The sequence below is a fragment of the Cylas formicarius genome, unplaced genomic scaffold (assembly GCF_029955315.1).
Source record: "Cylas formicarius isolate icCylForm1 unplaced genomic scaffold, icCylForm1.1 PGA_scaffold_7__23_contigs__length_41026272, whole genome shotgun sequence".
NCBI classification, from domain to species: Eukaryota; Metazoa; Arthropoda; class Insecta; order Coleoptera; family Brentidae; genus Cylas; species Cylas formicarius.
Window position 1 is genome coordinate 30615986 of NW_026844352.1, and position 12627 is coordinate 30628612.

Here is a 12627-nt window from a genome sequence, read left to right on the forward strand (position 1 = left end):
GCGATTTACGGTTTTCCTGAAAGCCGCGATTTTTTTTCGGGCTTGCCGCGTGCACTGCATCTGCTTCTGATGCATTATTCAACCGGTGTGTCTCTTTGACGGCGCGTTAAGAATTTTGTTGGTACCTCGAGAAGGGACGCGTTAATCGGCATGTCACGAGGACTAATTTAAATAGAGGATAGTTGAGTTTATTTGACTATTCGTGCATAAAAATACAATTGCTGGCATAATTCCATAAAAAATATAAGTATTTCTAAAAACAAATGATAAATGAAATTAATAAAAATTAAATTAAACTTACATTATTATTACAAAATCGAAAAATGAAATAAAAAAAAATAAAGGCAATAGATATAGAAATTTCTAAAAACTGGAAAGGCAACAACAAACAAAACACAAACCACGTTAAAGTTACCATGACGTAAGTATGCTTATTATATTATATTAATAAATAAAAATAAATTAAAAATTCGGCTTAAGATGTGTGATGTTATCATAGTGAACCATGTGCTTGTTTCCGAATATGCAAACCATTATTTACGTTTATCATTGGTTGGCAAAAACCTTGTCATAACGTTTCTATGAATAGCGACATGATACTCAACTTTTGATGGAAATTTTACAAGAAAACGAATCACCCAATGAAAACAAAGAACCAGCAATTTGCTCTAATTAAAGCACTTGCCGTGAGCGAATCTCTTAAAATAGGATTTTGCTGTGAAATACTCGATTGTGCACTGATCAAACGTGCGAACAGTATCACCTTAAGCAGTGAGCTTTGGGTACTTTAGTCACGGATTTGACAGCGATCGAAAGTTATCGGTATATTTAAAAATACTACAACACAATTTTAAAATGGTATTTTGTCTTTGGTAAGTCTAATCGTCACGTCACACGATGCTCATTGACTATATTCCTGCTGTTTTAAAGAAATGTATAGTATATATGCAAAGTATAGTATGCAACACGTTGATAAACTTCTTCCGACATTCGTTTATTAAACCAACTGGTGATTAAAATTGCGTTTATGAAATAGCAAACACCAAAGCGTTTTTATTACAAAACAGGACTAATAGGTGAGAGATTCTTATTAGCAGTGCAAAGTCAGATTTGCGACTTTGACAGTTGACGGTGACGATATAGAAAAACAACAAGAAAACAACAAAACAAATCTATCGACAAAAGAGTGTCGAGACGAGTGGAGGGGGTCATCAACTAAAACATCAAAAATAATTAAAATTTCTCTTAGATGACAATTATTATTAAATATGAAAGAATGCTATAATTAGTTTTTCTGCTTGGACTATTACTAAATGCTGATAAATGATGACAGTTTTACGAGTCAAATGTTAAGTGACCAAATTCGTATGTTTCATGAGTCTTATATTTTTAATTTTAAGAATAATTTTTACAATTTTAGCAAAAGTGACAATATTTGCTGGATGTTGGTTTTTTCTGCCACAGTAATTCATCAAAATGGGCACCCAAATGGAAAACATAAAATACCCAAAATGGCAACTATCGAAAATATATATATATATATATATATATATATATATATATATATATATATATATATATATATATATATATATATATATATATATATATATATATATATATATATATATATATATATATATATATATATATTCTCACGTATTGATTCACGGATGGAAAAATGTGATGACACTATATTCCGGGATATCATCCGTTCGCTCGTTGAACTCCGACTGGAATCCTGCATCCGACTGGAATCCTGCAAATCTTGCATCCGACTGGAATCCTGCAGACGTTTCGCCAAAATCTCACTTGGCATCTTCAATGCTCGTGTTCGAAGTGTTTTCGGAGCGCGAGCATTGAAGATGCCAAGTGAGATTTTGGCGAAACGTCTGCAGGATTCCAGTCGGATGCAAGATTTGCAGGATTCCAGTCGGATGCAGGATTCCAGTCGGAGTTCAACGAGCGAACGGATGATATCCCGGAATATAGTGTCATCATATATATATATATATATATATATATATATATATATATATATATATATATATATATATATATATATATATATATATATATATATATACATATACATATCTTCTAAAACAAATGTGAATTTTCCGGAAAATACTAAAAATAATTAACTTCATCTTCAGCACTAGAATGTTTTATTTACGATTCGGTCGTGCTTTCGATTTGACATTGATTCCACTGTAATAAAAAATGGAGGCGGATCACTTCTAACCAGGTAATCTGCACAGTTTTTAATAGTTAATTTGGTAATTTCGCGCCTGCAATAATATTTCCGTGTCATATGCAACCTTATACCACGTTAATAATTAATCTACCTTAACTATTCACGAGCTATATTTTTAGCGCGAACTGGGTTGACCATGTTTATTTAACATGCGGTAGGTACTAACAGCTATTTGCGTTGGGCTATCGATTTTAAAATTATCACGTCGCTTTTCGATTTGCGTAGAATTTTACCGTTCAGGTTAAATGTTCCAAGAAAAGAAATGTACACTGCAACACAAAAAAGAATATATTTCAAATTTTATACTTTCCATTGCCAGTTATGGTTGTATAATCCCCCATTTTAAAAAGCACACAGCTAGAAATAAATTTTGATTCGAAATTGGATGTTACTAGTTAGTTATCTTAATTTTATTTATCATATTCTTCATCTTCCTCAACCTAGTTCAAATGGTCCAGTTTTTTTTATTGATGTTGGCCAGTGTTAAGGATTCAGCCCGATAGAGTCGAACTGTTAACACATAAAATCTGTAAGCAAACTTGGCTTTAAAATATTTAAACGCAATTAAACATTGTTAGATCTTAAGTCATTGGCTTTTTAAACACTCGTGACTAAAGTGGAGCTTATCAAACCTGCATGCATAATATACCTTCTTCAAATGCAGATTGCCGATATTATTTTGGATATCTTTTCTACCGTGTGTGTTAAGCAACTCGTTGTAAATACTTATTTGTAATTGTATAAATCTAATTTTGATTGAAACCTGATAAAATTTCGAAGGCAAGTAAATTTAGCACCTGTTTTTTACAGAAGCTCGACGCAATGGTTATATCTCATGACCCGGTTACGAGCTTTAATGCTCACATTGGTTCGCACATGCAAATTAAAGTATCGTTTAAATCTCACTAACACGATAATGACACTTAAAAGCGAATTTGAACACAAATTACGATGTTAACAAGGGAATACATTATAATAATAATACTTTTTCGGAGAAAGTGACATGCCAGGAAATGTTTGCACGTCAAGGGGTCACAATTTTTATGTGTTACAATGTTGTTTCGTCCTTTTACAATTATTATTAAGTTCTATTATAATTATTATATTTAAATAAACAGATTATATGTAAATTGTGAACTTATTTTGTTTATATTTGTAAAATAGTTTCAATATACATATTTCTAAAATTATAACAATATGTAGCAAAAAATATGAAAAATAATTTTTTCTTCGTTTTGAAAGTTTTTTGTTTAAATTTAGATCATCTTTACGTCAGTGCAAATGGTTGCTTTATTATCTACTGTATTATACTAAAAAAACAATATTTTTTAATTTTAAGTTCAAATCGATAGATACGTAGGCTCCCATAGCCTTTAAACGCACCAATTAATATTAAAATGTTTTTTATAAACAACAATTGGTATTAACAGCTTTGAAATAGTGATTGGCGCTTAATTATTAAGCAGGATATTCATTATTTATACAGGATGTTCATATTCTTTCACCACTTCTCGCATCTTAGAAAGTTATAAATTTCTTGAAAAAAAAATTAGGTTCAATGTTGTTAAATGGCCGCTTATAAATAAAAAACAAAACTATATTCAAAAATAATTTTGTTTAATTTTTAATCGCTTTAGTGTATATTTTCAATATGGCTGTTAATAATTACTATTAATTAATTTAAGTGTTTTGGTTCATTTGAAAGAAAATTTAGATTGAAATAAGTACAAGGATAAATTTGACGGTACTCAGTGGTTTTTATTTTATTCCCTACAGGGCGATGGCCCTTGCAAAAAAAAATACAGTTAATGAGGATTTGGAATTAAGTCAATTAAATCATATGGTAGAAATTTATTTCAATGGGAAAACAATGGTAACATCTTGGAGAATCTTTGGAAAGAATCTATAATATTTACAAGAAAAAAACCTGAAATTAAATTGAAAACAATTGATATGTATTTTTCGTTTTCTTACATTTTCTTTCTTTTAGTTCATTTGATGTCATCATTTTGTCTTTACAGTTACGCCCTCTAGGGATCATAATGACAACTCTAAAAATAGTTCGAAACGTTTGTTTCATATCCTAAATATCTATGACCAGTACTTTCTGAAATACAACCGAGAACCATACGTATACCAAGATTCTTTATGTTTTGCTTCATACATAAAAAAATGAAATTCTGTTATTTATTTATTTATATATTATATATTTATTGTGTTTTGCTACATATATTTAAAAAAGAAGAGAATCGATTACGTATTTATTTAGTGCTTCAATGTAATAATTACGATTAAAATAAATTCCGGTGGAGGTAAAAATCAGTGTCGAGCTTTAAGAGACCAGTTCCAATTCTATGTCCATAAACGTAATTTTATACCACATTAACGACACAACTTTTTGTCGAGTTGTGACTCCAAGAATGTTAAACTGTGTCCTGAGTTTATATATAAGCGCACTGCGAAAAATCGACTTCAAACTGATGAACCCTTTGCGAAAGCAGATGTCACCTTTTATTTACTGTTCCTTATACAGTTTTTACCAAAGATGGACTAAATAAAGCGTACACGAAAGCAGGTGGTTCGCAGCCATACATTAGCGAAATTTTAAGTAATGTTTTCGTCACAAAAAACTAATTGTGTTTACAACGGCGACCGCGAGGGTAGATCAGGAGCGGAACGCCATTTACATAAGCGGGGATCTAATTGGGCCTTCGCTACCGTTTTCAAATAAGTCAATTTGTAAGACATTGTGTAACGCTTATCGTAAACTGTAAGTTCCGGATGACGTTACCGCGCATTTAAATTAATTAGACGTTGTTATTGTAATTATGTACTTTACATTTTAAGTATTTCATTAGACGGTTTAAATTACAGCTTTTCGGGGTGAATTAACCAGTACGATTTTACATAATGAGTCGTTGTCGACGTATGACATTTTTTTTTTGTTTTTTTTTTCAGGAACCTTGCGACCGCCTGGCTTGATAGGCGGCAGCAAACCTAAAGTCGCTACTCCGGCCGTTGTTTCCAAAATCGAACAGTACAAAAGAGAGAATCCAACGATTTTCGCGTGGGAGATAAGAGAACGGCTCATTTCTGAGGGTAAGGGTATTATTTTGTCTATAATAACACATCTGAGTGCATCGTAAAACATTTGAAAAAAACCCATATATGATATGATACCTGTAGTTGCAAATTCTGTCCAACATGGCGGCTGACAGATTAAGTATTTTATCAAAATATGTCCAGATCCCATGAAGTTTTCAGGAAAAAAGGAGTTAAGTATGTGGATATCAATGTTTAGAAAGACCCAAGTGCGCAAATCTAGGAAAATATCATAGTCACTGAGGCGCATAAATTTTTATCGCAGTAGGGCCACTATATTATCTAATAGCCACATGAGAAACCCAAACAGGAAACAAATCAAAATAATGCTATTTAATTTTAATCTTTCTCAATGAAAGCCAAGGTGCTATGGTATTGTAATTCATTTTATGCAGTTTTTATTAGTTAAAAAAAATCGGATTCGTTTTTTTAGTTTCTCGTGGTAGAGGGAATCAAATCAAATGAACACAAAAATTAACTCGATATCTTGAATTCCTATTTGTCCGTTTTCGCACAGTCCTTCCGGTCGGATTTTGAAGTTTTAGAGTTAAGGGCTAATTTGTTTTATTTACACTTCCGATTAACCATAGCAGACAATAGACATATTTGTAAACATGATAAGAGATAAGAAATCGAAACTACTTAGAACAATAATAAAAGTATAAGTATAAGTATAAGTATAAGTATAACATACATTTTTTTACAAACATATACTACTTCCTTTATAGTGATCAGGAAACTTTAAAGCTTTTAAGCTTATTTAATCACGCGTTTGTTGAAAGAATCGACAAAGCGCTATTTAATACTAAGTGGTAGTTAGCCCTAGAACTCCTGATAATTCATCTTCTAAAATTTCCTACCTGTTCCTGTTGACTACGCTACTAAACTATGCTATTCCGATTTTAATTGTTGCTACTCAAAATAGCTCAGTTTTATTGAGACCACGAAGTCTCAACATTTCGTTTTCCGAAAACTTTTTATTGCTTTCAACATGTACTACAATAAATGAAATTTCATTCCTTATTATAGGTTACGGTTTTCGAATTGTCACAGTATTCACCACTTACCTTGATGATGAAGTTCGTGATATGTTCTGTTCACTACATTTTATGATTCTGCCGTATATTTGCGGCATTTTTCTTTTTGCGATCTTTGTTAGCATGCTTCCAACCCATAAAGCAAGATGGAGAACACGTATAAGTAGTTTTCTGATTTTGTTGACATCACCTTTTTTGTTAGAAATTTACATTACTTCCAAGGTAATTGAAATCTCCACACAGTTGGTTAGTTAGTACTTTCATGCACTTTGCAATCCCAAGTTAGTTTCGTTTTATTGGTGTTTACATTCCGATCGTAATTTGACTGCAATCTGTCGAAAATTACGTAATTGCCTGCCCGCACTATTCATTGGTCGTCCTGCTTTTGGAAGGGTTCAAATCGAAAATATTTATTTGACATTGTCACTTATATAACATACTGTGTGGAGAATTGGTCCCCTACCGTTTTCTAACAGTATTTTGAAATATTTCGATTTTCATTCATCGTAATTATATTAAATTTCTTCTGGTCTGCCATCACCTCACTCATCAGAGAATCATGTTTTATTAACCATTTTTAATCTAGAGCTTTTTCTAGAGGCACAGTTATTACTAAAAACTACAAAACAATGGTGAATGAAAAAAGCAATTTTATTATCTTTAATCTTTTCAGAACTACACAAAAATCAAGGCAAAATTAGGAACGATATATACCATACGATGGTTAGTTTAGCCATCTCAGTCACTATTGTAATAGAGTAATGCGTTGAAAATGACAATTATTTCAATTGAATTTTTTAAAATTTAAAATATAGTTTGTTTTAATTTTGTAACCGTCACTTTATAACTATTGGGTTTAAAATGGATGAAATAAGTACAGATAGGTTTAAACTTTGCTCTTATGTAAATTTGTGACTAAATTTTCATGTTTAGCCAATATACCGATAAGTGCTTTTAAGTTAGCATTAAAAAATGTATAAAATTTTCTGCTCAGATTTTTAAAAAAGGTGAAAAAGTATATTTTGCTTCTTAGCACTTTTTATTTGTTTAAACATATTTAAAAGCTACAATGAAATTTTTGACTGCTTATTTGAACAGAAAAGCAAATTTTGTTTACGAGTTCTTTTACCATTTTGCCATTTAATTTTTCAGCCGGTATTGACCATTTAACCTATTTTAACTAAGTTTTAAACTTTCTTGCGATACTAGTTCTTGTGATCGAGCGAGTGCATATGCTAACACAGAATTCAGTACAAGAGTAAAGTTATTTTTTAAAGCTGGAAAAAACAAAGACTTAATTTGAAAGAAGCTCCTTTCAATACTGTGCCTTAGATGCGAAACTGAAAATCAACAGTGCGTACAGATCTTATAAATTGCTATTTACATTTACCAAAAAAATGGGAAATTGTTAATAGAACCACTTGTTTGAAAAAAATATATTACTGCATCCTGTACGGAAAACAAAAATTGTTTAGGAAGACCCAAATCCGATTTTAATCGACTAAATTATTCGGGAAAGTATAAAAGGAAAAATAAAAAAAGTATTCACAGATGAATCAGTAATTGCAGTCAAACTAGGTTTGCAATTTTCTAGAAAACCAGATGCAACAAAGTTATAAAATGTGATTTCTCCCAACAAATCCAACATTAAGAAACTAAACGAAAAACTTATATCTAACCAATCAATTTGAATTAAATTAATTCAGAATCCACCAAATCCCTATAAAGCATTAGCGTTGGTGATCGACTACGGGCTATCCAAAGCTTTATTTTATAGGCTTTGTTACAAACTATTTATGCATTCTGTGGCCTTAGTTTTTCATTAACACAAATCTTCTTGACAGCTGTCTATTACTCGAATTTGTACTAAGCGGGCATCTAAGAAGAATTGTTTTTTTTTTCTTTTAAAAAACATAAAACCTAAAAATAAGTTGCTTTGCTGAGTGTGCGAGGTCCAAAATATTATGTGTAACATCTCACTTGGTTAAAAAATGATGTAAGTATTGTCTTACCATTTATTTTGTAAAATTTTGAAACCAGAGTTTTTTTTTGCGGTGTGCGTGCGTAGTGCCTGTTTATCGGCTCCATATTTTGAATCCAGTTTAGTGGTATTTTGTTTCAATTAATTATTGCAAATACCCCATAGTGTGCCTCAGTACTCATATCTTCATCCTTACATACTTTTTGTTGAAGACCTGTTATGTTTGGAAGTTATTTCAAGTAAAACATCATCTAACTTCAAACTTGCTCAAACGGTGCTAGTCCGATCGTGTCAATAAAGTGGTAACTATGGCTGGCGGATCAAAGACCCGTAACGCATCTTCTAGTAAGGCCGGATCTGGAGATGATATGGAGAAATTGATTTCTAAAGTCTGTACTAACTTCTACAAGCAGATTGAGGTAAATCTTTCTCAGCGTTTTGATAGTATCGATCGAGCAATTAAGTTAAAACTTACCGATTTCTTAATTCTCTCCACAATTTCATACTGTATGGTAGTTTATTGGCCTGCCCTACTTCAAAAGGACAAGCTTAGTTTTCAGCGTCTTCGGAATGCCTGTCTCAGATTCTCATACAATATTCGTAAATTTATATATATCTACTAGCCTAGAGGATTCTCGCGATAAATTTATATGCTATATTTTATTTTATAAATTGTGTCATATACTCGTTTTAGGGGGTTCCACGAGAGCAACTATGTTGGATGAAGCGCCCACCGTTATATATTTTTGTAAGATATCTCCGTCGAAACTGAATAAAGGCCCTTTATTATTATTATTATTATTATTATTATTATTATTATTATTATTATTATTATTATTATTATTATTATTATGCCATTCTGTTAACAGCTAAGCATCAACGAATGCTTAGTGAAGATGTCAGCGTAGCAACAAATGTTCTCCAGCAATGGTTTTCTGCAAATAACTTAGTCCTCAATAAACAAAAAACTCAAGAACTTACCTTCTCCTGCAGTAAAGTCGACTATCTGTATCAAAATAATATAACCCTCTTGGGATTCGTAATTGACAGGACTCTGTCATGGTCAGGCCAGATTCATGAGGTCTGTGCAACGTTGTCTCGGCGACTGTTCCTACTGAGACATCTCAGCCATTGTCTAACCCCGGCGGCCCTTAGGATAGCCTATTTTGGGCTTTTTCATAGTGTGCTGTCTTATGGCATTGTGCTTTGGGGTGGGGTTGGATATACGGAAAGAGCTTTTCGTTTGCAAAAGAAGGCTGTGCGAGTCCTCTGCGGTGCCAACCCGATTGCCCACTGCAAGCCCATTTTCTCTGACTTCCAGGTTATGACGCTGCCTTCTACTTATATTTACCGATCCATCCTGTATATTCACGAAAACGTGGATGTCTATGGGACACTTGGCAATAGACATGAGTATAATACTAGGTATGTTGACATGATCACCCCACCTCACTCCAGACTGACGTCCTCACAAAACAATAAAATTAATGTTAAACTGTATAATGTTCTCCCAAATAATATAAAAAATCTACCATACAGACAATTTAAAAAGAGAATGAAAAGTTTTTTTACTGATAATCCTTTCTATGATATTAATGAATACTTGGAGTTGATCAAACATACTACACTTGAATATACCACTGCGTTAGTGTGTTAGTTCTCAAAAATTGTACAACCTTTTATATTATATATATAAATTCTTTTGTATTGTTAACCTTTGACGTACCATTTGTTGTTTTTGTGACGTATCTGAATGGCCAATAAATTCTATTCTATTCTATTCTATTCTATTATTATTATTATTATTATTATTATTATTATTATTATTATTATTATTATTATTATTATACCTTACCTTACTCCAGACTGACGTCCTCACAAAACAATAAGATTAATGTTAAACTGTATAATGTTCTCCCAAATAATATAAAAAATCTACCATACAGACAATTTAAAAAGAGAATGAAAAGTTTTTTTACTGATAATCCTTTCTATGATATTAATGAATACTTGGAGTTGATCAAACATACTACACTTGAATAGACCACTGCGTTAGTGTGTTAGTTCTCAAAATTTGTACAACCTTTTATATTATATATATAAATTCTTTTGTATTGTTAACCTTTGACGTACCATTTGTTGTTTTTGTGACGTATCTGAATGGCCAATAAATTCTATTCTATTCTATTCTATTCTATTATTATTATTATTATTATTATTATTATTATTATTATTATTATTATTATTATTATTATTATTATTATTATTATTATTATTATTATTATTATTATTATTATTATTATTATTATTATTATTATTATTATTATTATTATTGCACCCAACATATTATTTTCTTATTATCCAACGAAAAGCACATACAATTTTTTTTTTTAAATTGTTAAGTCATAGTTATAGTTCCTTATTGATAGTAATATTAAGCCTTATTGCACTATCCCACCGGACCACCCTGTATGTAAGGATTTTTTTCAGATATCAAATGAAATAAAAACAGGGCTCTCATTGTATATTACAGCTCCATCTAATCATCCCATAAAATGTTCGGTTTCTATGGTAAATAGCAAATAAATATTTTTTCACACTATCGAGGTAACTGGCACCATTTTAACATTATGCCTGTTAGATTTACTTTTATCTCTTAATGTAATTTGTGCCACTTTTGCTGAATACCCTGTATACTAAACTCTTAAATTTTAATTTCGCTCGGTTATTTTGTACTCGCCTTTTCCCGATTGTGGGGGGGTTAAGAGTGTCCGTCCCACCGAATATATGTTTCGAAACCGTTCCTTTCGACCCGAATAACTATAATTACGAATCGGTTTTGCGGTAGAAGAACCAAACGGCACAATAACAGCCCGCCGCGCGGCCCAAACAATAACCGTTCCCTCTAAACATTGTCATTGAATTGCCTCGAAAACGACATCGATGCGGTTATTTTTTAAATGCAAAAAGTGTTTCTATTCACACGCCATTCGAAAGTCGCGCACATGTGATTCTGGCACGAAAGCTTTCGATCGATTTTCTCCTTTTTTTTTTTTTTTTGAAATCGATATTTTGTGCCTGCAGTACCTGGCGATCAGACCGAGCAGCAAAGCATTTTAAGAAAATTACCTAAGCAAAAAACGGTAAAAATTTAAATTATTAAGCTTATTGTAACTTTTTGAATTAAGCAGTTTAGGTAGTTTACAATGTGAGCCAGATTTTTAACAGGACTTTAATAACAACATAAATAAGACAATATTTTAAGGTCTTAAATAAAAGTAGAACTTCCTTAACGAGATAAAGGTTAAATGTTTTTTGACCTTTTTTCAGTTTGAAATTTGGTACTAATAGTTATAGTATACCAATTCGGGATACTGATAATTTAATCGTAGAGTCTCTGCTTTTCAACAAATCGCTTTGTAGATTCTCGGTTTTCTTTTTACTTTTGAATACTTTGATATTTTCAAATGAAAGTGGATTGTTGATTTGATGATGATTTGATTTGTTAATTGAATAATGTGGTGACCTTTCGATTCGCATAATAAGAATGCTGTGAACGGCGAGTAAATATTGGCCTAGTGTCGCTTTTAATCGACAAAATGGCGTAATGGATATAAGAAGTCTTCCTACAATTGGTTTGTCCTGGATTTTAGCAAAATACATCTTTCATCTCTACTGATTCTGATTTTCATGTAAACTCATTTTTTTTTCATATTTGTATAACATTATATATATATATATATATATATATATATATATATATATATATATATATATATATATATATATATATATATATATATATATATATATATATATATATATATATATATATATATATATATATATATATATATATATATATATATATATATATATTATTATATATTATTATATATATATATTTTATTATATATATTATTATATTAATTGGTTCTACAACATTTTGGAACTCCGTGATATGTAGGTACTATATCAATAATTTTAGTTTAAGTCCGTTAATAGAGAGTTAGAAGATATTTTTTATATTTTAATTTAAAATTATTTAATGACATATCAAGAAACTGATTGGGAATGAGCTCTGAAAGATTGCAGTGTTATGATTTGGTATTATTTCTAATATTAATTGCGGACAGTTCTAACGAAATATTAAGCGATGTTTTATGGAAACTGGCGAATTAAGGTTATTTATTACTTTAAACAAAAATTTCGAGAAATGTAGGATTCTTCGCGCATTCATTTTGAGCCAT

The 12627-nt window shown here is 31.0% G+C and overlaps 1 protein-coding gene across 4 annotated transcripts in view; it reads left to right on the forward strand.

Moving 5' to 3' along the window:
* LOC132705531 (paired box protein Pax-6-like) overlaps nt 1-12627 on the forward strand; it is a 64434-nt gene that overhangs the window by 40058 nt on the left and 11749 nt on the right. For all 4 annotated transcript variants that reach the window (XM_060676155.1, XM_060676154.1, XM_060676157.1 and 1 more), the window contains exon 3: nt 5216-5356. In XM_060676155.1, the coding sequence (XP_060532138.1) occupies nt 5216-5356 (141 nt within the window). The remainder of the gene's footprint in view (nt 1-5215; nt 5357-12627) is intronic.